The 25,365-nt window shown below is 34.5% G+C and overlaps 5 protein-coding genes across 6 annotated transcripts; 3 read left to right on the top strand and 2 right to left on the bottom strand.

Annotated features, from left to right (window-relative positions):
* The first annotated feature begins 804 nt into the window (after positions 1-804).
* Positions 805-3,497, top strand: LOC120778125 (transmembrane 9 superfamily member 3). The gene is made up of 8 exons (XM_040109828.1): positions 805-1,173; positions 1,225-1,420; positions 1,480-1,841; positions 1,919-2,050; positions 2,111-2,277; positions 2,364-2,798; positions 2,879-3,109; positions 3,230-3,497. The coding sequence occupies exons 1-8, from the start codon at positions 1,090-1,092 to the stop codon at positions 3,372-3,374; spliced, it is 1,752 nt and encodes a 583-aa protein (XP_039965762.1). The 5' UTR covers positions 805-1,089; the 3' UTR covers positions 3,375-3,497.
* A 538-nt stretch (positions 3,498-4,035) lies between these two features.
* LOC120776912 lies at positions 4,036-14,709 on the top strand. The gene is made up of 12 exons (XM_040107982.1): positions 4,036-4,593; positions 4,664-5,114; positions 5,171-8,743; positions 8,812-10,044; positions 12,258-12,422; positions 12,487-13,000; positions 13,054-13,223; positions 13,301-13,449; positions 13,508-13,797; positions 13,867-13,944; positions 14,019-14,360; positions 14,542-14,709. Exons 1-12 carry the CDS (start codon positions 4,233-4,235, stop codon positions 14,668-14,670), a joined length of 7,455 nt encoding a protein of 2,484 aa, XP_039963916.1. The 5' UTR covers positions 4,036-4,232; the 3' UTR covers positions 14,671-14,709.
* Positions 14,710-15,131: 422 nt separating this feature from the next.
* On the top strand, positions 15,132-16,172 carry LOC120776868 (ribosomal RNA-processing protein 17). The gene is made up of 2 exons (XM_040107926.1): positions 15,132-15,237; positions 15,319-16,172. Exons 1-2 carry the CDS (start codon positions 15,197-15,199, stop codon positions 15,962-15,964), a joined length of 687 nt encoding a protein of 228 aa, XP_039963860.1. The 5' UTR covers positions 15,132-15,196; the 3' UTR covers positions 15,965-16,172.
* On the bottom strand, positions 16,161-20,675 carry LOC120776867 (ubiquitin carboxyl-terminal hydrolase 36). 2 transcript variants are annotated; one of them, XM_040107925.1, is made up of 5 exons: positions 19,893-20,675; positions 19,005-19,726; positions 18,197-18,770; positions 17,034-18,094; positions 16,161-16,882 (listed from the first exon to the last, which is right to left on the bottom strand). In XM_040107925.1, the coding sequence occupies exons 1-5, from the start codon at positions 20,224-20,226 to the stop codon at positions 16,544-16,546; spliced, it is 3,030 nt and encodes a 1,009-aa protein (XP_039963859.1). In that variant the 5' UTR covers positions 20,227-20,675; the 3' UTR covers positions 16,161-16,543. The 2 variants fall into 2 exon arrangements, with proteins under 2 accessions (XP_039963859.1, XP_039963858.1); XM_040107924.1 differs by having other exon boundaries at positions 17,034-18,770.
* A 1,132-nt stretch (positions 20,676-21,807) lies between these two features.
* On the bottom strand, positions 21,808-25,313 carry LOC120778146 (claspin). The gene is made up of 10 exons (XM_040109870.1): positions 25,148-25,313; positions 24,849-24,974; positions 24,706-24,776; positions 24,496-24,654; positions 23,920-24,432; positions 23,624-23,855; positions 22,811-23,559; positions 22,466-22,724; positions 22,085-22,411; positions 21,808-22,024 (listed from the first exon to the last, which is right to left on the bottom strand). The coding sequence occupies exons 1-10, from the start codon at positions 25,226-25,228 to the stop codon at positions 21,914-21,916; spliced, it is 2,628 nt and encodes an 875-aa protein (XP_039965804.1). The 5' UTR covers positions 25,229-25,313; the 3' UTR covers positions 21,808-21,913.
* Between the last annotated feature and the right edge of the window lie 52 nt (positions 25,314-25,365).

Raw genomic sequence — 25,365 nt, 5'->3', positions numbered from 1 at the left:
AACCAATGCCCATTTTGTGATTCAGATTTAAATCTATTGCATCTTCTGCAACATTGTCCAGCACTTCAAACTCATAGACTGTCAAACTTCAATAATACTGATCCAATAATTTTATTGATGGATCCCTCAAGCAACAACATTTCGAAAATCTACAACTTTTTGAAAGACAGCGACCTTCTTCGACGCATATAACATAACCAGCCGGCCGATAGCCCATGATGCTAGTGCTGCGTATTTTCTTAAGTTTGTATAATAATTGTATTATTATGTAAGCTTTTATAAAATAAAATAAAATAAAAAATAAAAATAAAAATATTTATCTGCGTAAAGCTACCTGTCGGTTAATTCACCGGTTAATAACTCATCATCTCTACCAGCGATTTCTGTTTAAGCCGTTCGCACGACAGTCGGGTTAATGTAACCGGAACGGGACGGATTTTTTGTCCAGCCAAGGACGGTCAACTCGGCAGAACTCCGCCGCTACAACAACAACAACAATAATAATATTTCTATTAAAGTTTCAATTAGTTTCTTAATGCCGAATTGACATATCCAACCGAAACTCTTGTGTACGCGTGATCGTTCATCTCTTTCTTACGCATTGTGTGTGTGCGGATTTCCGCGCAATATCCGTTAAGGTATTGGAGTGTCGCTAGCCGTGACTAACTGGAGACGTAGCTCTGATGATCTAGATTCAAATTTCTATACTTTTAGAAATTAAAATAAGGAAAGTTAACAACTCTGTCCGATAACAACATTTATCTGCATCTCTGACCGGGCGATCATATATCGAGTTATCGTGTTTGCGTAGAATTTTCAATACGTGTATTGTCTTTGGATTCCCGAAAGGCCTAAATTTGTATTACCCCACTTAAAGGAATACAATTACCTTAAAATTTTAAAGAGGATAATTTGGCATTCCAGCTGCTTAAATGTCCTAAAGATTTAAAACTGTTATTGAAGGGAACGATTGTATATGTGCCCATAAGGAATTCAATATTCGAGTTTGAAAACAGTGTTATGCGAATGAGACAAGTATAATTCTATAGAAAAATCTTATTTGTTTTATATTATAGCAAATAAACTGTGATGTGGCTAATAAGTGCGGTCCCAATTTGTTTGATATTGTTATTGAGCAGTTGGTGTGTAGTGGCGGATGAGCATAATCATAAGGTAGTTAAAAAAATAAATGTTTATTAATTTAATTTCAAAGCCTTTATTCAGTACAATGACCGTGAAGAAGTCGTATTATGGATGAATACAGTTGGGCCATATCACAACCGGCAAGAAACATATGCGTACTTTTCCTTGCCTTTCTGTAGTGGTGCGAAACAAAGCATTTCCCACTATCATGAGACGCTTAGCGAAGCGCTACAAGGAGTTGAATTGGAATTCAGTGGCTACGAAATTGACTTTAAAGGTGGGTGGTGGTGTTTTGGATTATATTTTAATTTCAAAAATTAATTGAGAATTATTCAGTGGACGTATCACCAACCGTAATATGCATGATCGATTTAACTATTGATAAAGTTAAAGCCTTTACATATGCGGTTAAAAACCAATACTGGTATCAAATGTATATAGATGGTTTACCTATTTGGGGTGAAGTTGGTAAAAAGGACGATCAAGAAGAAAAGTATGGTATTTTCACACACAAAAGATTTGAAATTGGCTACAATGGCCAACAAATTGTTGACATAACTCTTCACAACGAGAAAAAAGAGTTACTGACACCAGGAGCTAAGATTAAATTTTCTTATGAAGTTAACTGGAAACAGAGTTCAGTTGAATTCAAAAACCGTTTTGATAAATATTTGGATCCTAAATTTTTTCAACATAGAGTAAGTAGGATGTCATATGTTTTTAAATTATACTTAAATATCCATTTACTAAGCAATATAAAACTTCACTTTAACAGATCCACTGGTTCAGTATTTTCAATAGTTTTATGATGGTTATATTTTTGGTTGGATTGGTGTCAATGATTCTCATGCGAACGTTGCGCAAAGACTACGCTCGTTACAGTAAAGATGAAGAAATAGATGACATGGTTGGTTTAGATTAATATAATTATTGTAAACTTTGAGCTAAATCCGCTTAATGTCAACAGGAACGGGACTTAGGAGATGAATATGGCTGGAAACAAGTACATGGTGATGTTTTCAGAACTCCACCGCACGCATTAGTATTTTCTGCTGTAATAGGAGCTGGTTGTCAATTAATTTCCGTAGTGCTTGGCGTCATATTATTTGCGATTGTTGGGGAATTATACACTGAGTAAGTTTAATATTTAAACAAAGTTTATACAATAATGGAAAAAATCATCAACTGCTCTGTGCTTTTCACTTCTTTCTTTTGTAAAGGCGTGGATCAATGCTTTCTACTGCCATATTTGTGTACGCAGCAACGTCGCCTGTCAATGGATATTTTGGTGGATCGTTATATGCTCGGTTAGGAGGCCGAATGTGGATACGTCAAATGCTGGTGTCTGCATTTATGGTTCCAGTTTTTGTTTGCGGCACAGCATTCTTTATCAATTTTATTGCTATTGGTTATCATGCATCGCGTGCTATACCTTTTGGAACAATGATTGCCGTCACGTGTATATGCATTTTCGTTGTTTTGCCACTTACATTAGCAGGAACTGTGGTAGGACGCAATTTAGATGGACAGCCAGATCATCCTTGTCGAGTGAACGCTGTGCCTCGTCCTATACCAGAAAAGAAGTGGTTTATGGAACCAGCTATTATAATTTTACTTGGTGGAGTATTACCATTTGGCTCAATATTTATAGAAATGTAATTTAATATGATCAACAGTTGTCAAGTTGAAATGTAATATAAGTTAAATGCAAATAATTCGACAATCTCTTTTCCAGGTACTTTATTTTCACGTCATTTTGGGCCTATAAAATTTACTACGTGTATGGTTTCATGCTATTAGTTTTCACCATATTAATGATTGTAACGGTATGCGTAACAATTGTATGCACTTATTTCCTTTTAAACGCAGAGGATTATCGGTGGCAGTGGACGAGCTTTATGTCAGCGGCATCAACTTCAATTTACGTTTACGCTTATTCATTCTACTATTTCTTCTTTAAAACAAAGTGAGTATTTTTATTATGTTTAGATTATTCCCTTTATCATGAGCACAGGTTTTTTAGCAAATTAAATAATACTTCTAAATACGTCATCATGTTACCAAATGCTTTTCCATTTATTTTCAGAATGTATGGTCTTTTTCAAACTGCTTTCTACTTTGGATATATGGCATTGTTCAGCGGTGCTTTAGGAATTATATGTGGTACTGTTGGGTATTTGGGAACAAGTGTATTTGTACGAAAAATCTATTCTAATGTTAAAATAGATTAGAATGCGTATATTATAATCTTCTTGGCCCTTCAGCCTGTTGTAATTATTAAACTCCACGTATATTTAGTATTTTGGTTCGATTTAATTTCACATTTAATTTAATTAAATGTTAATTCTTTAGAACCAACTCTGAATTATTTATTGTAATTAAATGTTCAACGCATAAATCTCGTCGCCACTAAAAATATAAGTTATACATATATTAAGTATGACGAAAAAAGAGAAACATTTGTGTTCTGTGTTTTGCGGAAAGCAACATCATTTTTATAGGGCTGCATTTAGAGAGAAGATTGGAAATAATATAGCCCATTTAGTAGCTTAGCGTACCAGATTGAAAAGTTTAAAAGTAATGATACTTGGTTTCAAAAACATGTCTTCAAATATATTCCTAAAATATTCTTTTTGAAACACAATGGAGACAGTGAATCCCATCGAGACTTATAAAATACGTTCCTATGAGCATTTTAGTAACAATTATAGGTCAATTTGGTAAATGATATATTTAAATATTTGGTCAAGAAAGTTTTAAGTGTGTCCCTATAGTTATTTGTTATGAAGTCATCGCTGCAATCGATATTTCGATAGGTTTGGCTCACAACTATAAACTTCGATTTTATCTTTGCTTATGTACAAATCTTTAGATTGGAGTTTCGTTCTTTTGAAGATATTTAAAAATGTGAAAATATAAATTTTTCAATTACATTTTTCACTACGGTTTAACTGGTGGCAGTGTGAACGTTGTAAAATTTTTGCCATTTGCAATATTACATACGAAAAGTATATAGTTATAGTGATAAGCAAGTTGTATTTGTCAATATCACCGTATTTATATTTAGTATATGCGTACTGAATTAAGGCATGTCTTTAATCAATTGCAAAGAAGACAGTGCGAAGACCAATATACTAATGGAGGAGGGTGACAGCAGTTTAGAACCTGGTGAAGTGAAAACACCTCCACATGGCTCTGATTCAATGAAGCCAAAAGCGTCTGAGGAAATAAATACCAAATGTGGTACACCCCAATATTTACCCTTCGTGAAATCAGTTTCTAAGAAAGATACTGACAAATGTGCAGAGAAAGTGCGTGCTATACTGGAACTAGACGCAATTAAACGGAAGGAAGAACTAGAACGTAGGAAAGAACAGAAGTCGGAGTTCTTATCACTCCAAAATAAAAATAAGAAAAAGGAACAAAAGAGACACAAAAGTACTAAAGAAGGTAACAGGCATTCATACAAAAATTACAAATATCGAATAAGTATATTTTCCCATATATTTTATAAACTTAGAAAACAAGGTTGCCGCCACTGCAGATCATATTCCTGATAGGTATCAAGATGATTCTATAAAAAAAACTAAACAAAAGAAAAACATCCATGAAGATCATATAAATTCTACTCGACATATTGTAGAGTCATTCGAAAGTATGCGATCCATTGGTAGTGCTGTTTCAATGCCACTATTGCCGCCATTGGATTTTGTCACACCTACAACTAATGTAGCATCCAATTTTTCTCGTGGATTTACAGGAATGAGTAACACTACGAATTATCGCTCATATAATCCATTTATGAGGACTTATCGTACTGATTTCCGGCAAAGGGGAGATGATTTCCACAAACACAACCGTACACGTTTCCCACGATACCGTTCACAATATAATTCAGGGGTTTTTAACGCACCATCGGATGAGTCTTGCCATTCATTACTTCAACCCACTATACCTTATTCACAGCTACTGTAAGTCCATAGTAAAGATTATAACAAACTACTTAATTTAAAATTTCTTAATTTAGGTGGACCAAAACCAAACCTTCGATATCCTATGCATACAATATACATGATAGGCATTCTTCTAAAAATAGTAAGAAAGCATCGGAATTAAATATTTCGAAAAAGAAAAAGAACAAAAAGTCGAAAGAGCGAGAGGAAAGCAAGTCAAGTCAGTCAAGTCCAAAAAGTAGACGAAAATCGAGTAAAAGAAAGAAAATAAGAAAAATTCGAGAAACATTACAATTACAACCGTTAAAAAATTCTATATTTGCAAATGACGAAGTTTTTTCAATGAAAATTGATAATTCAGAAAGCATTATTAGCGCAAGTACGGAAAATTCAATACGAAACGTTAGCTATGAAAATCCAATTGCAGAGAGCTTAGTCCCAAGTTCTTTACAAGCAGACACAAATAACGAAGATACCAATGCTTCGAGTAAAACTGTCAATTTGTCGAAACCTCAAATTTTGGATATGTTTGCAAGTTTGACTCCACCAAAGCAAGATTCTCCGGCTATCGACGTGAAAAGCTCTTCAAACTCATCATCGAATATTCAGATAACAAACAAGCTTCAAGAAATTCAAGATCGAATAGGCAGACTACTTGATGATGATGAACTAAAACTTGAAGTCATACAAGCAACTAAGGAAAAACTATTAAAAAAATCTCTTGAGCATATAGGAATTGGTCATCCTAAGAAACTTTCAACAAAAAAATGTGAGGGCTTGAACTTGCCGATTGGTAGCACATCACCAAATGGTTCAAAAGCAGAAGACAAACTACCCAGAAAACTTTCAAAGAAACGAATTAAAGAGGAAGAATTTATACATGGATCCCTAACCGAAAATAAATTAAAAGGCAAATCTTTCGATATCTTCGAAGAAACAAAGGTTGATGTAGGGAAGAATACAAAAGGTGATCCAGATTATTCTCTTGATTGCTCCGATGGCAAAACTGTTAATAACATTTCTGTCAACCTAAATTCCTCAAATTTTAAGAAAAAACCAATTGAAAACACACAATTTGTTAAAAGAGAATCTGACAAACTTACAAGTTTAGAAGATTCTCCTTGTGTGCTTTCGAAATTTGTAAAGTGTGTTAACAACGGCAGTCCAGATACAGATGATTATTCGGATAATTGGGAGAATGATGATGACGAAATGGATTTAAACTCAGTTTTTCCAAATATAAATCAGCAAACTTCTAAAAATGTCACAAATATCGGAATGGAAAGTCCATCGTCAAGTATTATGGACAGTGCAGAATCAGATTCAAATTCAAAATTGCAAAGTACAACTCCGAAAAATTCACCACCTCCTCAATTATGCCCTTCACCGAAATTCAGTTACGATTACAAAAAAAATCAAAGGCCAAATATAATTTGTCAGGAAACAAAAGATATGCAATTATTATATAATCAATTTATGAAAAGTGTTGAAAATGCTGATATTGAAAGTGATCTGAAGTCAAGTGAAAAAGTGTCAATCAGCAAGACTAATAAGGAGAAAGAAAGCGAACAATTATCCACATCATCCACTTCTTATTCGTCCTCTTCCTCTTCATCATCTGATTCCTCGGTCTCATCCTCGGGCTCGTCTAGTAGTACGAGCTCAAGTGATTCAGCATCGGAGGATAGTAATGATACGGATATTATTAAAAACAATGATTCAAATACAGCATGCATTAATGAAAAAACATCCGAAAAAATTACCAAACGTCGTTCATCTGATGGAGAAAAAGCGACACCGCTAACTGTCTCAAAGGATGATTCGAAGCCAAATGTTGCCAGAGATCTAAAGAAATTAGAAAATCTGGAAGCAAACTTATTACGAATACAAATGATGCGCGCTAATTATGATTCAGCTGATGAAATAAGCGATGAATTACTGAAAATGGAGAAACTCTTCTTACACGAGAAAAATATCATTTTAAATAAATTTATGGATTCTTCAGCAAATAAATCAGTAAAGATTGAAAAAGAAAGTCACAGTGATTTAGATAATAACATCCAACCGACAGTTGACTCAATACAATCGGCTACATGTGCGCGGGGACAGTTCGTGCAGTCTTTGCAAAAATTGCCAAACAAGGACGATGTACCCGAAGTTTCAAATATATTTAGCACAAATCGAGAAGTAATTAAATTGACTATATCTCCTGTGAAGTTGCCTAAAACTTCTGCTATATTCGAAGTAGATAATGATATGGAAAATTCTAAACAAGCAATAGATTCCCTTGAGAAAAATAACTCTACGGTTAAACTACCAAAACCCGCAAAAGAAGTTGCAATAGTCAAGCCTATAATGGAAACTAAGGAGTCAACATCGGCTCATCATCAAAAACGTCGCCGATCACCAATAATATCCCACCATACTCTCCAATCAAGGTCTCGGTCGCGGCGAGGACGAGTGCGTTCTCTGTCTGTGAGTCCCTCTAGAAATAGTAGTGGACGCTGCCTATCGCCACAAAGACGCAGTGGTTTTTCAAAGCCAACACGCTACCGCAATTTCGAGCGTCGAAGCCGGAGTCGTAGTCCCAGTTTTAGCCGGCAAATTAGTCGGCGTTCCGGTGATATCAGCCCAATTCCTAGAAAACGTCGATCCCTTTTAAATATCGACGACCGATTCCGGAAACATTCACCCAGAAGGGATTCTCGTTCACATTCTCGATCTCCATGTTCGCCTCCTAATCGCCATCGTGGTGGTCGATATTCACGTTCGCCTTTGCCTTTCAAACCGCCGTCACCTCCCACAGACCCCAATTTATCTCCAACTGTTTTACGCCGTGGCAGCTTTTCTCCAGAACGACGGTCTCGTTCTATCTCCCGTTCACCGAGTAAGAGAATTACATCACCGTCTGAAAAATCGTACAATAGTAGCAGACATCGATCATTATCACCAAAACATCGGCTTTATAAACAACATCCCCCCCAACATAGCAGCACATCATATTACTTCAATCACTCGCCGAATAGAATATCTTTGGATGCCCGTATAAATATCGTGCTCAATGGACCGTCTTCTGGTAACAATGAAAATAACAATAGCATTCAAGCATACGAAGATTACGGCCATTATGGTCAGTATGGGCCAGCAGCTTATATGGCTATACCAGGCGACTCCAATAGCTTTTACACAAACCAGTATGTACACATTACAAACTCTGGAGCTAGTGGTCCTCCAACACATGCCATTCAACAGTCATACCCAAACATTAGACCTGTTGGTACAGATGAATCAGAGCTATTTTCATCAATACAGCAGCACGTGAACGTGAATACATCCAACTTTTACTACAATCGTTTTGGTACACAGCCTTTTGGATATAATCAACCGTCACCATTACTAAAGGAGCTACCCAAAGCCACAGTAGCAGTGCAAAAGGGAAATGTACTTGAAATTGTTCCATGTAGTGACTTGCTAACAGGTAACGTTGCAGAAAATACACAAGCCGACAGTGAAAATCGAATAAAAAAAGATAGTTCTAATGAAGAGGTTATAGAAGAAAATTCCGGTTCTAACGGGGAGAAAAACAAACGCAGTATTTTGAAGGCATTGGATGGTGAAACAAATTCATTGCAGACCGGATTAGTGAGGTAAAAAAAACCTAATATTTATTGCAAATATTCGTATATACATAGGTCCGTTTTATTTATTCTTACAGTGCACCGAAGAAGAAACAAGTGAATTTCGAAGATGGTGTCTTTCCAAATCACAATAGTGACGAAGAAGACCGTAAGGTGATAGAAGCGAAAATACGTGTGAAGATGCGCAGATTAAAGAAGAAACATGGGATTACGCCATCATGTTATAACTTGTTCGAAGATAAAGTCCGTAAAGAAAAGCAAAAAGGAAGCTTCAATAAAAAGGATCAACAACCACCGCCACCACCAAATGGTTTTCCACCTCCAAATTTAGAGCAGCCAATTTATTTGCGAACTCATACACCAACACCACTTTTATATTTTCACTTCGATGGAGTTGTTCATTCAATGTATGTATCGCAAATGGAAAGACCAATACCTCCACGACTTCTTAATCCGAAGTGTTTAACATCAAGTAGTATTGGCATAGTTACTCATGCTGATTCACAATCTCCACTTTACATGCAGTCACCAATTACCGCGGTAGCACCACATTTGCATACAAGTAAAAAGGATACCCTTGCAACATTCACCCGCCCGAATAGAAATGAAAATCTTTCTCCAAAAGTGATTTCTTCAACTTCAGCATTGCAACAGACTGGAAGCCCGAAAATAAATCTTAAAATTTATTCGCCAATCGACACAGAAATTAGTAATGTCACATTGCCGAGTTCATCGCCTAATAGCATAAAGGGTAACACCATTCATACAATCTCATCTGGGCCGATAGCGAATCATTTATTACCAAAGCGCCAAGATTCTCCAAAAGACGCTATTAGCACACGTACAAATATTTCAATGGGATTGTTACCTTTGCCCATTACTCACCCTCCTATGTCACAAAATACACCAATCACATCACAGACCCGTATTCCAGTTATAGGTGTACCACCAACAGTAGTCCCTAAAGTAATGTCGGCTACATCAGAACCATATATGCCGGGATTTCCACATACAATGCTACAAAATACACATCCACATCATTCACTAAATCAAAATTACACTGTGCTCCCATCTATAGCTCAAACAAACAACCCACATATGGCAATTGGGGTGCAACCATATTTTAATCCCCCGATTCATCGAATGACCCGGCCCGTACCAAATTATATGGGTCAGCAGAATCAACCAAGTCCCTCCTCGTCGAACTTGCCTATCAGTCACTTGGTAGATCCCATAGAAACTGCTAATTCCGACTTGGATAAATTTACTAGCCCACAAACGATGGCGATTCCATTCAATTTTAAAGGACCGTAAATGAGCTGGTATTTTACATTATATAAATATATATATAAGTATAGAATAGAAATAGTATTTGTAAACTAAAGGGATTAGCCGTAAATTGTTTTTTTTTTTTTTTAATCAAATATGTTCTATTACTTGAATCGCCTTAAACGGAAAAATGCAAAGAAAATATCAATCAGTTGTCGACTAAGGCTCCATTTATGTACATACCTATATACATTTGTGTATATATTTATAATCATTGCAAAACAACATCTACATTTGTGTAATAATATATGTATGTATGTATGAATATAGAATATTTTAAAACTTAGCAAAAGCATTGGTGAAGTTAGATACTATCGGGTGATTTTTTAAGAGCTTGATAACTTTTTTTTAAAAAAAAAACGCACAAAATTTGCAAAATCTCATCGGTTCTTTATTTGAAACGTTAGATTGGTTCATGACATTTACTTTTTGAAGATAATTTCATTTAAATGTTGACCGCGGCTGCGTCTTAGGTGGTCCATTCGGAAAGTCCAATTTTGGGCAACTTTTTCGAGCATTTCGGCCGGAATAGCCCGAATTTCTTCGGAAATGTTGTCTTCCAAAGCTGGAATAGTTGCTGGCTTATTTCTGTAGAGTTTAGACTTGACGTAGCCCCACAAAAAATAGTCTAAAGGCGTTAAATCGCATGATCTTGGTGGCCAACTTACGGGTCCATTTCTTGAGATGAATTGTTCTCCGAAGTTTTCCCTCAAAATGGCCATATAGAATCGCGAGCTGTGTGGCATGTAGCGCCATCTTGTTGAAACCACATGTCAACCAAGTTCAGTTCTTCCATTTTTGGCAACAAAAAGTTTGTTAGCATCGAACGATAGCGATCGCCATTCACCGTAACGTTGCGTCCAACAGCATCTTTGAAAAAATACGGTCCAATGATTCCACCAGCGTACAAACCACACCAAACAGTGCATTTTTCGGGATGCATGGGCAGTTCTTGAACGGCTTCTGGTTGCTCTTCACCCCAATGCGGCAATTTTGCTTATTTACGTAGCCATTCAACCAGAAATGAGCCTCACCGCTGAACAAAATTTGTCGATAAAAAAGCGGATTTTCTGCCAACTTTTCTAGGGCCCATTCACTGAAAATTCGACGTTGTGGCAGATCGTTCGGCTTCAGTTCTTGCACGAGCTGTATTTTATACGGTTTTACACCAAGATCTTTGCGTAAAATCTTCCATGTGGTCGAATAACACAAACCCAATTGCTGCGAACGGCGACGGATCGACATTTCACGGTCTTCAGCCACACTCTCAGAAACAGACGCAATATTCTCTTCTGTACGCACTGTACGCATTCGTGTGGTTGGTTTAATGTCCAATAAAGTAAACTGAGTGCGAAACTCGGTCACAATCGCATTAATTGTTTGCTCACTTGGTCGATTATGTAGACCATAAATCGGACGTAAAGCGCGAAACACATTTCGAACCGAACACTGATTTTGGTAATAAAATTCAATGATTTGCAAGCGTTGCTCGTTAGTAAGTCTATTCATGATGAAATGTCAAAGCATACTGAGCATCTTTCTCTTTGACACCATGTCTGAAATCCCACGTGATCTGTCAAATACTAATGCATGAAAATCCTAACCTCAAAAAAATCACCCGATATATGCATAAATTCATCGAATTACATATATGAAAATAATTCATACATAATTTTTCGTTTGATTATAGAATTATTTGTAAGTTGAATGAATATTTAGGCAGTCTCCTGCTTGAGCACTGTGAAGCATGACCTCAATAGGCTAACTTGAAATCGTCATTGGGGTAGGAATCTTTCTAACTCTACGTTTTGTATTCGATTACTACGTTATTATCACCAATGTATAACAGCAGATCGAAAGCTTTTGGTCATGGTTTCTATAGATTGGGTATACTAGCTTCAACAGGTACGAACCTTCTGCCGACTCTATTGTACATTTAAATAGAAGATTAATATTCATCTTCATACACATTGGTATTTTAGTTTCGTAGATCTTTGACAGTATATTCTATCTACTCCAAACATTATCGATAACAAATTGTTTTACAAATCGTTTAATTGATGTCAATAGCAAAGTACTGATAAACATTCTTGTTAATAAATAATATTTACTGTGAACTGGTATATTTATGATTAAATTTGAACGTCACATTTTTATCTGGCAATGCCCACTGATTATGTCAAAAATTTTAAAGCGGGTATTTGATTTTGAACAATTTGAAGGAAATGTGCGAAAAGAAAAAGTATTACGCTAGGCAATATATTGTCGATGAAAATATTTGGAACTCTTCATCTTCTAGTGCTTCGGAAAAAGCAGCGGCATGGCGACGACAGCTTATTTTATTAGAAGATCCAGAACAGTGGGTTTCCCTTGTATACTTATCGAAACTAGTATAATCAATCAACGATTTCTTTATATTTAAGTAATTTGCCAAAATCTGAAGTCTACGCACTGCTACAACATCATTACACTCGTTTGAATTCTAACACCCTAGACGAATATAAGAATCAACGTGTGGATTCGGTAAAATCGCGTTTGAAAAAGAATAATCACATTCCTCTGTCCATGGTTTATAAGAAAGATAATTACGTATTTGAGGAGTCAGATTTTGAGCCTTCATGTAGCGGTGTTTATGAAAGTTGTAAAAAAATGGAAGTAACTGACGATGATTTAAGGCGTTTGCAAGATTCAAGTTACAGAGAAAAACCTGAATCACTCGATAATGAAGACGTATATCCGAGAAGAAGTGCATTAAGCTTTGGACATCAACAAGCCCAACCTAAACTTATTGAAAGTGTTGAGGCAACGAACAATAAAATTGCAAAAGAATCCCTAAGCTGCAGAAAAGTCAACATTAAAGGACAACAACAAGAACAGCCTATTGGAGAAAACCAATTTCGAACAGCTAGAGAAATACTATTAACTAAAACCATTCAAGTAAGAATATTCTAAAAATTTGCTTTTAGGATCGTTTCACAATTATTTTGTAGAAAGCAAACACTAATGACAGCAAAAGTCGCGACAATGATTTAAAGGACATGCTAAATCCTCCCAAAAAAGCAGAAGTACCAATGTATTTTAATTATGGCATAACAAAAAAAGTTTTGGGCTCTCGTAGGACAATGAAGTCAGGATTTGTTTCAGCAATAGTAAAGGATAGGTTGGTTTTAAAATATTAGATACGTCATATAAGTAAAAAATTATGTTTGATCTTTCTGTTTTAACAAAATTGACCAGTACATTTACTATGAATTCATCACCACATCTTACGCAATCACCACCATTGAATTCAACCCCCGAAGGCATTGATGAGAGACTTAAAAATATAGATTCAAAAATGGTTGATCTAATTAAAAATGAAATAATGCACAAATATAAGAACATGGGTATGCAAATAGATTAGTACAAATGAAAACCTTTCTGAAATTTGCTAATACTTAATAGATTGGAATGATATCGCTGGTTTAGATTACGTAAAATCGATTATTAAAGAAGCTGTAGTATACCCCTTACTGCGGCCTGATATATTTACTGGTTTACGTCGTCCTCCTCGTGGTATATTGCTTTTTGGACCTCCAGGCACGGGAAAAACGCTTATTGGTAAATGCATTGCTTCTCAATCGCAGTCAACATTTTTTAGTATTAGCTCCTCTGCTTTGACATCAAAATGGGTTGGTGAAGGAGAAAAAATGGTAAGAGCGCTATTTGCCGTGGCTGCTGTTTATCAACCGTCGGTGAGTTTTACATTTATTATTTTTTTTTTAATAATTTGAATAATTTATTAGCCTATTCCTTTATCAAAGGTAGTATTTATCGATGAAGTAGATTCTCTTTTGTCAAAACGCTCAGAATCTGAACATGATAGCTCACGTAAATTAAAAGTATGTACTTAAATATTAAATGTAAAAACATTAACTAATTTAGGAAATTGTTTGATTAAAAAAAATCTTGATAGAATGAGTTTTTGGTGCAGTTGGATGGCGCTTCAACAAATGATGAAGATCGTGTGCTTATTGTGGGCGCTACCAATAGGCCACAGGAGTTAGATGATGCTGCACGAAGGCGCTTTGCCAGACGTTTATACATTCCCCTTCCCGAAATAAGTGCTCGAATACAAATTCTAAAAAATCTGTTGGGAACTGTATGTAACGATTTAGATGAAAGTAATATACAGGAAGTTGGAAATCAAACTAAGGGGTACTCCGGTGCAGACATGGATATTCTTTGCCGTGAAGCGTCCATGGAGCCATTGCGTTCAATACCACCGGACCAGATTCCCCATATAGTAAAAGATAAGGTAATAGCATAAGGGCCGTTTTCATAATGTCTTGTTAGCAGCCATTTGTCAGTTAAGTTCTTGTTAAAAAAAAGGTTCTTAACCGGATGAAAATGTCTTGGTTAACTTAACTGTCAGATGACCGCTAACAAGAACAGAAAGCGGTCCTAAAAATTCTTTAAATCTTCTAATATTTTTTCAGGTGCGCCCAGTAAATTTCGACGATTTTATGTCAGCTTTGCAAAGTGTACGCCCGAGCGTGTCAAAAGATGACTTAGCTCAATATATAGAGTGGAATAAAGAATACGGCGCATTTCGACAATTAAAATAACAATTCTGCCTATCTGGTTGACTAAAATAATATGTAAATAAACACAAATAAATATTCCCTACTTAATGTGCAAAAAGGTATGTGTTATTAATGTTTAATTAAATTTTCAGAGAGTCTAAAACTCCAAAATACCTGCTATTTGCATAGCAGTTTGAGGGCGCAGGATAAAAGCCCTGGTATCCACGTGTCCAAATAGGGATCACATCGCCCCACTAGCACCTAACAGTATATTGAGTTTTAACAATATGCTGATGGTTATATCTCTTGAAAATTCTTTTCCCTCAACTCAAGAAAAAATCGTAATGCTAAATCATTTACAATAAAGAATTCAAGCATTCCTCAAAATTATATCTTTTCCGCCGGTGCAACAAAAACAAATCCAAATGATGTATATTGTGAACAGCAACAGAAGTTATTAAGCATTTGGATTAATCGATTTTTCCAAAAATAAACAGCAAAATTTATCGATATTTGGAATATATTGCTTCAGACTGCAGTCGAGTTTATAAAAAGTAAATGTGCTATAATGAGGAAAAAAGAAATTGTGTTTGATTCACTAAAAAGGAAGTTAGTACATTGCAAATATATTTATTATTATAGATGAGATATATATGTATTTATGTAATAATTATTAACGTTTTTATTCAGAGACTTTTTGACTGGTTTCCAAAAACGAAAAAATGAACGTCGAGCTCGTGCCAAAGAACAACTTGAGCGTGACATTAAAGAGGAACGCAAGAGGATCAGAAATGATATTAAAAACAGCATGGCGAATATGAAGAAAACATTTCAACCACTTGTCCTGGATCCCGAAATAGAGGAAAAGGTACTAGAAAAGGAGTATGAAGACGATGAGGTCGAAATAAATGTTATAGAGTTGGCACCAGGAAATAAAAACTTGGATGAAGAAAGCGATAATGATTCTAACTCAAGCGAATCCACTGAGAAAGACTCCCATATAAATTCTATACCAGGAATGGAATTCAATGTTGAATCAGTAGAAAAAGAAAAGGAGAAAAAGCCAAAACAAGTAGACAACCCATTGTCAGAGTTAGGAAAAATAGGAAACAAAAAAACTTTAGATAGATTAAAGAAAAAGAAAGCATTAAAAGAATTTAAAAAAAGCAAAATTTTCAAACAAAAAGAGCGAGCGGATAAGAAGAAACAACACAAAACTAGACGTGGACTGAAGCATTCTAAATCTAAGCCAAATGAAAATGGTACATTTGGAAATAAAAATAAACATAATCGGTTCAGGCGAGGCCATTCTTCAGGACGAGGAAAACGGAGATAGTATAATACCACATACTTATAATCTTTAATTAAATCGGGCCTTTGTTATTCAAGTCAAAAATAAATCGGAGGTTTCAGCGAAACTTACATATGCTACCTTCAGCATTAAAAAATCAAATGCAACTTTATATATGTATATAATAATATTTATGTTTTATTTTAATTGAAACCTTAAAAAATGATTAAAATTTCATCTATTGTACAATATAGTCTTTTGTTCACAATTTATGTGGAACTTTCAACTTCAGTTGTAAGTAAACAACTATTGTTTATTATAAAGCAAGATTAATGATGGAAATTATAAGTGGTGGTACAGTTATATAATATGCAGTGTCCCGAAGAAATCGCAAAAATTTACAAGTAGATAATGCAATTTCCCCTACTCTATTAAATACATTCCTACTTAATATTATATACTTTCTGCACTGTGTGCTAGTTTCTTATTTTTACTTAATAAATATTTTTTACTGCGTCTCTGTCAAAGGATAATTTCTATTCAGCTATTTTAATCGAGCAGTCACTTAAGTTATATTGAAAAATAATTAATATTTATAGTTACAGAAATCATTTTATTGCTATGTTATGAGTTCCGTCGTGTATAACTGTTATTCAATCTGTGATTGTTTCGCTTATAAGACATCGCAGTCATTCGCTGGAACTTTGAATTGAACCGTTGAAACTTGAATTTGCTGCGCTGGAATTGATGTCGAACATATCCGCTATAGTTTCTATTTGTGGCCCCGCTGGCTCTCCAACGCCTTTGATTTTCTTGTTCTTGAAACGGGTTACATCCCGGGATTCGATTATCTGATTGTGAAGATTCTTCTTTTTTAACTTTTTTCTGACGTCCACGGTCGATTTCAGCATCTTCATCGTTTTGCCAGTCGTGTTGCCGCTGCTGTTGGGCATCTATTTCCACCTTTTGTGAGATAAACAAATAAAAATAATTGGTGAGATTCAAAATTCAATAACAATAATAAGTTGGTTTTGCACAAAACAAGCATGTACATAAATATTCAGAAACACTAAAAACTATTCATATATTCTAAAATCCTCAAACAAACGTTTACCTCTTTAGATATTTTTGTTTGTTCTCCCTTCCACGAAAGTACGGGGACTCCATAGCCGCGATGAGACTGTTTCAACAAACCCGATACGGAATCTTCAGTTATATTGCTACATCTATATCCATTACCTGCAAAAGTCTTTTCAGACTTCACTTCTGATTTAGGCTTCGGACGTTTATTGAACGTGTCTAATGATTTCTTGGCGAATGGGTTCTTAACATTTTTTAAAACTTTTTTCTCCGGCGGACTGATACACGCAGTCACTGGCTGCAATGTAGTAACTTGCCATAAACCTGTTTTCGTTTTAATAACAGGTGGTGATGGTGGTGTAGAATGTGAACGTACAAACGGTGGACGAGATAAACTCGATGTCACTATATGATCATCACGTTCTTCCTCATCGTGTGATGATTTATTTATGAAATCTTCATCCTTGCTACTAACACATTTCTTTTGATTAAAAATTTCATCAAATATATCAACTTTATGTTTACCCTTTGAACGATTGGTATTTGTTTCGTCTGCTTTGTTGGTATTCAAATCAGTTTTGTATGTGATTGTTTGCTTAGGAGCAGGATTGCAATCATTTTCACTCAAAATAGCCATCTTTTTTTGCTTTACATTTTCTATGGATGTGATAGTGTTCTGTGAAGGGCTATCTATAGGTCGTTTAATAGCACTTTTGACATCTTTTTTTTTCTTTTCATTCTCTCCCGAACCTATCAATATATCTTTTATTTCTGACGCCGATTCTTCATCGGTTTCAGATTCATACGGCACAAGGCTCTTTAAAGGCGTGATTGAAATCGCAGAATATTTGGCAGGTTGATTTAAATTTTGATTTTGAACATCGGATAAAGTTGGCATACTAGGCAGGCTTCCACTTGCTTTATGTAGCGGTACCAGCTCTGAACTTTTACTACGCTTTTTTTCAATAGATAAAGTCACGTGGTTATCATTAGTTGATGAGTTTAATTTTTTCTCCACATCTTTATTATCATAGTGTTTTCCTTGCAGAATACTAGTGTTTTGTTCCGAAGGTCGTTGAATTATATTTCTATTTTCTGAATGCAAAGAGAATTTGGTTGACGGTGAATCACTCGATGTCAAAGGTGTGCTATTGGTTTGAGATTTGAAATTAAGCTGACGGTTCACGGATAACTTACTAGATATGGATCCATTACTAGTGGACGGTTTATTAATATATGATGGTGATGATTTAATACCTCCGGTGAATAAATTACTGTCAAGATGTTGTTGTGAATTTGTTGAACTACTAATTTCCGAGGGGAATATATTTTCATTTTTTGTATAACCATTATGTTTTTGTGAATTTTCCTTAACAACTTCACTTATGCTGCTTGGCTCAGTATTACTTGGAATACGCTGGTGCTTATCGATTTCATAAAATATAATATAAGCATTGGTATTGCATACATTCTGTACGGAAACTGGGCGAACGTAGCTATCATCGTAATTGTAATAGGAGCCAGTTTCGGTCAAACCAATGGCAGTGTAATGACCACAATGTTGTGAAGCTCCTAAATGGGTAACCATAGCAACTAATTTGTAAGTTAATTGTTCGCCGACTTCTTTTCTAGAAACAAATTTAGATAAGTCGATTCGTGGTTTGATTGTAATTTGTTTATTAAGCTTGGTACCCATAACTGAAAACCGCTTTAACTGTATGCAAAGCACAATTGGTGCGCGCTCTAATGAAAATTGTTTGGTAGCAGAGACCTAAAAATGTGGAAAAGAGATGGAATTTATGAGACAGATATTAATAGATGTCCAGAACATATTTATTCAAAAATTGATTTTTATTAAATAAAATTATTAATAGATTAAAACTCAAATAATTATGTATATATGTGCACACATACATATGTATGCCTAAATATAATATAAAATTTAGTCAATTTGTTTCTCATTTTTCTTAAAATTAATTAAGAAAGATACATATCACATACTCACTTTTTTTTTGCAAGATTCGCATTTATATCCCATATCTTCAAGACGTTCTCTGGAAAAATAGCCTTCTAAGGCTTCTTCAATTGTATCTGCTTTTCTTATATCTAATAGTAAATCTTGAAAATGTTGGAAAGTTACAGACACATGCCCACATGCTAAACATCGTACAGCAGATTTTAAATAACCCCCCAGGATCTGGTTAAGCGGTGTGGTTTCTTTGCTATATTGATCTAATTCTTTGTAATTTCGAAAACGGGTAAGGAAACACTTCTCCATTGCCTCCACTAAATATCTGAGAAATTCATGTGCATCCTCTTGTCTGCCCATAAGTAGGTGTTTACAAATAAACTTAAGTTTTGAATAAACCAAGTATGGGCGAATCGCTGATTGATTATTCTGTGATGCCTCCAAAGTTTTAATCATTGCACAAATTATGCAATTTTCCGAGGAATTGCATTCGTCTATATGTTTGGCATCTGAAATTAGCCAGTTCGCCATAGAGGGTACATGAAATAGGGCTTGTAATGTGGAATTCAGGTAGCACGTATTTCCGACATTCATCATACCGACTCCGACATGCCACTTACGTACTGAATTTTTCCAACCAATTATAACATTTTCTCGTGGATACAACACTCGCTTTGGTTGTGGCAACTCGTTAGGATTTTGTCGCTTTGGAGTTCCCACAACACCATTCGGCGGCGCTGCATTAGTAGTAAATGAGTCTGTTTTGGATGATGAAATATAAATATCAAGGAATTGTTAATTATTTATTTGTACAATTGAATTTATTTTTTATTAATGACAAATGTTCAAATCAATATATACAAAAAATCGTATTGTTTGATAATATATAGTATGTATGTATGTACATATATACTATTAACTTACCATTTTGTTCCGAATTTTTCCCAAGAGATAGGTAATCATAGTTTGAATTTTTATTAGTTGTATTGGCTTTTAATATATCATATTTTGATTTTAGTGCGCCTAAAACAGATTGGCCGTAGTTTGTTACCTCCTCGTATTCTATTTTCGATAGTAACACACGTTTTGCTGTGACAGCAAGTTTTGCTTGTAGGCATCCATCATCATCGGCATTGTAGTTGTCGCCCACACCTCCTGTTTTACAAATGTTTCTGCCATTGCTTGAATACCCATTTCCCAGTGATTCCCGCAAAACTGCGCTAACGTTAGCCACTGGTTCACACACTGAAACTGGCATGGGTATAAAGTAAATTTATGGCGGAATTCCAATTTACACAGATCTAATCAAACAGCCTTTTAATGACTGCCGCTTATATTTGATGTAGTCAATTTTATTTTAATTACAACTTTACGTCGTAAACGAGACCTTTAGCATTTGCGTGTCTGTATATTACAGAATGTATACCCAATTTTTTTCTGGGTTTATCAAATTTTCTCTCGATAACACTTTTATGGAACTTCATAAAATATCACTTGCTCCAATCAAATTTTTCTTTAAATTAAAAATATTAAAAACAAAAGCGGTTCACCGAAGTTATTTTTAACAATTCGAAATCGCTTTTCCGATTTTGCAAATGTCGAAAACTTAGCCGCTGTGTGTTTTGTTTCCAATATATTTTCCCCTATTGTTTCCGATAAAAACGCGACAAAAGCCACATGCGTGTTATTCAACTATACACGATGGTATTTTTAGCATTGCCAGAGAAAATTATTATTTCTTAACAAATGTTTAGAAAAACGGGTACACAAATTCAATATTAATTTTAGAACAATTTCTGAATCTGTTCGAACTAAAATATAAATAAGTTGATCCACGTGATAGCTGTAACTTTAGAGGAATTACAACTAATGCCAACGGCAATGGTAGATAAAAGATTTACCTGTGTGCCTTCTGACGTTGGTTATGAGAAACAGCTGATTTGGTTATTGTATGCATTCCACTTCGTGATCACTGTGGACTTAACTTTATACTAGGGTTTAGGACACTCGGATTATAAAATACTTATACATGCTTAAAATATGGCGTATTTAATTAAAAAACCTGCGAGGTTCAATTAGCCAGCACTCACCTTCTTTTTAGTACACAAGAAATGTTGACGGTGTGAACTCTTCATTAGCAATGTACTCACATTGTTACGGCGCGTAGTTGCCACATTTTTTCGTACAGTCATCCAAAAAAGAATACATATTTGTGCAGAAATGCTTTGATTTTGAAAGGACTTTTCTCTTAAACTATTTCAGCTTTTACACTGCAACCAAGCGTAACAATATGAAAATCTAATGTATTTTTATAAAAATTTTAACAATAAATTAATTTTGATATTAAAGTCTGAAAAAAAATTAAAATACCTCGCTTTTGAGCAGCCAAAAAAACTTGTATACTAACGTTGACAACACTTTAAATGTAATTATCTGTTAAGTACCGTTATTTTGTCTGGTATTATTTAAATATAATCAAAATGATAAATTGTTTGTTATGCGAATTTATTTTATGTGGTTGTTTTTGAAGAAAAAATCGTGAATAAATATTTACAGGACCAGGTAGTCAAATATTGACAGGACATTCCATTTTAATAAGGAAGGCAAAGTTTTATATAAAAGTATTAGTTTTCCTTAAATAGTATAAAAATGTCAATTTATACAAACATTTTTTTAGTTTTCGAAGACATAGATATTTTGAATTTATTTCAATTACATTATGAACCTTAATAAAACACCACTTTCCTACTCAATTTTAGATGCAACTCAAAAGTTTTAATACTTAAGTCACTTCAAAGTAAATTACTTTTTTTTGGTTCATTGTGTAAAAAAAACTTAATTTTAAAGCAAAAAACCTTACCAATTTATTAAATGTACTACTATTTGTGCATGTGTTTTCTTAAATTTAATTCAAGTAAAAATAATGTTATGGACAAAAATAAAATTTACAATAATTTATCTATTAAAAATTCTCCCTTTTTTGTTTCGGTTTTAGCCTTCTTAATAATTTTGGTATCGATACCTCCATTCGTATCATCGGCCTTCCTTTTTAAAGTCTAACATAAATATGAGATAATCGTTAGATATTATATGATTAAGGTTATGTGATATTATACCTCATGTTCTTCGAAGGTTAATGTAGTAAAAACAAATTTGTTAGAATTTGTCGTTTTAACTCCTATTTTGTCTGGTGACGTATTTATATCGTTGCTACTGCTTTTAACCGAACATATTGTTTTCGATAAAACCTTTTTATTCCTTAGCAGAAATGAGCTTCGAGCTTTGGCGCTTTCAGTTTTGATAAGTTCTTTCGATATCAAAAATGGAGACTTCTCTTTTTCATCAGACCCATCGACGATAGATTTCGACACATTTATCCTTGTAACATTTCTAATGTCATTTATTTTGGAAGTAACATCCGATGTGCTCGCTTCTAAGATATTCTAAAAATAAAGTTTTTCTTAGTAATACCTACACCAAACTTATGAACAACATACTTCATTTAAAAAATGATCCTTAATCGCCTGTTCGCGTTCAAAACGAATTTTTCTCCATAAATGCTCGTTTTCATCATCACTACCTTCTTCTTCCGGTTTTGTTTCTGTGACATTATTTTGACTAATTTCAAGGTTGAAAGAATTGTCTAAATTTTTCCACCGAAATTTACGCTGTCGTTGTGCAGCTTCGTCTTCATCTTCAAATAGAATTTCCTGCAATTTATGTACTTGCCGCAAATCCTCGTCTAACATTTTACGCCTAGACATTTGTCACCAAAATTATAATAAATACAACTCGACAAATTACGTTCGTCAATACATTAATACCAGATTTTCAATACTCACGCATGTATTTTCCCTAGTTCATCTCTTATTTCCTCTTTGTCGAACACATCTTCGTCACCTACTTCATTCTCGTATTGATCCAAATTCTTTTCGTCTTCATCTGCGCTACCCCAATCGGATTCAGATAGTTCTGCCTCCCTTTCGAAAAAGGTTTCTGCTTTCTTTAAGCAGTCTTGCTTGGTCAATTCCACAGTTATTTCATTTTCTTCTGAGTCATAATCAATATAAGTAGCAGGCTCGTCATTAATGGATACATTTTTTTCGCTTGTGACCTCATTTGTGTCAGGGTCGTCGGACTCATCAGCCTCATCATCAGAGAAACCCAATTTCATTTTGGATTTCTTTATTTTCTTTGTAAACTTTTTAGTTCGTATATTTTTACCACTTGAACGTGGAGAATTTTCCTCACTTGATGATAGAATTTCATTGTCGATGATTTCTTTTGGTGTATTAGTCGGTTGCGTTTCAAAAGTGCCAGAACATAAATTTATTAATTGATCTGCTTCCTCATCTGGATTACATATTTGTGTTGCGGGTACTTGACTAATTACTGATGGATTAAAATGTTGGCATCCATTGGAATCGTCAGAGTCAAGTTCTATTCGCATACTGCCAACGTCTGACGGTTTAGAATCCCAGAGAGGTGTTTGGATTTTATCAATCGCAACGTCTTCATCATCATCTTCAGAATGCTCTTCTTGTACAGATTCTCCGTCGGTCTCGGATTCAGAGTTGTCAGAGCTATCGCGCTAGAATGAATATTACGAATCGATATAGCATTTATACATACATACTTTGCAAACACCTTCTTACCGATAGCTTATCCTCGTACTCCATAGAATCTTCAAAATATTTAGGATTATCAATAGCATTCTTCGTATTATTTTCCTCCATTTGTTTTTTCTTCAATTCTTCTCTACGCTTTTCCAAGATGATGGACTTCAGGTTGTCTTTCAATTTTAAAAACGATTCTCCAGGTTTTTTATTCGAATAAGGTTCAGCTTCATCAATTAGAGTATTTGTTTTACATTTCATTCTTTTAATTCTACAAAGATATTTTTTTATTCTTAGATGATGAAAGATATTAAATGCACTTTTGCACCACTCACCCAATAGTGTCATTAGTTTTAGGTTTATGGCAAGTGTTCGTCTTCATAAGTCTTTCCAGCAAACTATTAGCCCTGCTAATTGTTTTAGGGGTATCATTTTCAGTCGATATCAAATCGAATGTGATGTCCTGTTTTCCGTTTAATGTAGGACTCGCCTCTAATAGCTGAGGAACTTTTAAATTTGATTCTAATGGAAATTCTGTCCTTTCTTTGGGCATCAAAGTTTGATTTATGATATTTTTTAAATTTAAGTCCTTAGCTATATCATTCAGATTCAATTTTGGAAGCTCTACAATTTCCGTAATTACAATATTCGACACATTTTCACCTCGACATTTTTCATTTTCATTTGATTTGTTGAGTTTTTGAGGAAGGGTATTGGCTTTATTCCTGGTTTCATGTTCACTATTAGAAACCTTTTCCTCACAATTGCCGCCCTTTTGTTTTGAATCATCGGTGTTATCATCTTTGAAAAATTCAGATGCTTCTTTGGCTCTGTCTTCCATTAATTTCCTATATACATAGAAAAGAGATTAAAAATAAAACTGTTTTTTTTTTCTAATATACATGACTTACGAATAAATTTCTAATTCTTCTTTGGACATTTTCAAATTTTTTGATCTTCCCAAAGCTTCCGAAAAACCGTTCTCTTTGGCGGATTCACAAGGTTTAATAATAGTACGCCGACTAAGAAATTCCTTCAACGTATATTTTTTTGGCTTATGGTACGGAATGCTATACAATTAAATGTAAAAAATACGGTAGATAAAATCTCTGTGCTCTTACCTAAACTGAGCTTCTCTTTGTAAACGCTGTTGTTGGCTTTGGATGGCTTGCTTATCAGTTGGTATCGATAGCTATAAAATAAAATTATATATCAATAAAGAGGGAAATATATACATACATCCTTCTTAATTTTAATATTTTACCTTTTCCACCTGTTCCGAAACATGAGGAATACTTTCTTCCCCCACTTTGTGCGTTCCTTCATCAATTTCAAAAATATTATTTTGGTCCTCATTATTTATATTGTTGGTGTCATCATCTTCTATCTCCTACAAATTGTGAGAAATAATTACATTTGTTTTTTTTGTAAACTTGCCATTATATGAAATTATAACGTAAAACCCTTCAATTCACAGTATTTTCTACAAAATGTGTGTTTTTGTTCTAGTTAGATGTTTTATTAAATTATATATTTTTATTATCTTTTATATGGATGTATTACCTTAAAATTACTTGAGTATGCAATGTTATCATCACTGCTTTCGTCAACCAGAGTTTTCTCCATTTTATTGCGATATTCCATTTATAATCCTTGTTTTATTGCCTAATTTTCCTATTTCGATTGCTCAAACACATTGATATGTTTACTAATATTTTCCTCACACTCAGCAAATTTCCCGCCTTATTTCACATAATACTTTATCGATAAAAATTAATAAT

This window comes from Bactrocera tryoni, chromosome 5, assembly GCF_016617805.1.
Source record: "Bactrocera tryoni isolate S06 chromosome 5, CSIRO_BtryS06_freeze2, whole genome shotgun sequence".
NCBI lineage: Eukaryota > Metazoa > Arthropoda > Insecta > Diptera > Tephritidae > Bactrocera > Bactrocera tryoni.
This window is presented reverse-complemented; position numbering and strand designations above follow the sequence as displayed.

Excerpts from the sequence above, each read along its gene's own strand:
- LOC120776867 (XM_040107924.1), bottom strand. The coding sequence starts at position 20,226 with ATGCCAGTTTCAGTGTGTGAACCAGTGGCTAACGTTAGCGCAGTTTTG. Across the intron at positions 19,727-19,892 it reads GAAAAATTCGGAACAAAATG|ACTCATTTACTACTAATGCA; the intron begins GTAAGTTAATAG and ends CATCCAAAACAG. Across the intron at positions 16,883-17,033 it reads AAACAAAAATATCTAAAGAG|GTGGAAATAGATGCCCAACA; the intron begins GTAAACGTTTGT and ends ATCTCACAAAAG.
- LOC120776868 (XM_040107926.1), top strand. The coding sequence starts at position 15,197 with ATGAGGAAAAAAGAAATTGTGTTTGATTCACTAAAAAGGAA. Across the intron at positions 15,238-15,318 it reads TTTGATTCACTAAAAAGGAA|AGACTTTTTGACTGGTTTCC; the intron begins GTTAGTACATTG and ends GTTTTTATTCAG.
- LOC120776912 (XM_040107982.1), top strand. The coding sequence starts at position 4,233 with ATGTCTTTAATCAATTGCAAAGAAGACAGTGCGAAGACCAATATACTA. Across the intron at positions 13,798-13,866 it reads CTGCTGTTTATCAACCGTCG|GTAGTATTTATCGATGAAGT; the intron begins GTGAGTTTTACA and ends CCTTTATCAAAG. Across the intron at positions 14,361-14,541 it reads CCCATATAGTAAAAGATAAG|GTGCGCCCAGTAAATTTCGA; the intron begins GTAATAGCATAA and ends ATATTTTTTCAG.
- LOC120778146 (XM_040109870.1), bottom strand. The coding sequence starts at position 25,228 with ATGGAATATCGCAATAAAATGGAGAAAACTCTGGTTGACGAAAGCAGT. Across the intron at positions 24,655-24,705 it reads CAAAGAGAAGCTCAGTTTAG|CATTCCGTACCATAAGCCAA; the intron begins GTAAGAGCACAG and ends TTAATTGTATAG. Across the intron at positions 23,560-23,623 it reads AGTACGAGGATAAGCTATCG|CGCGATAGCTCTGACAACTC; the intron begins GTAAGAAGGTGT and ends TATTCATTCTAG.
- LOC120778125 (XM_040109828.1), top strand. The coding sequence starts at position 1,090 with ATGTGGCTAATAAGTGCGGTCCCAATTTGTTTGATATTGTTATTGAGC. Across the intron at positions 1,174-1,224 it reads CGGATGAGCATAATCATAAG|TACAATGACCGTGAAGAAGT; the intron begins GTAGTTAAAAAA and ends GCCTTTATTCAG. Across the intron at positions 2,278-2,363 it reads GTTGGGGAATTATACACTGA|GCGTGGATCAATGCTTTCTA; the intron begins GTAAGTTTAATA and ends TCTTTTGTAAAG.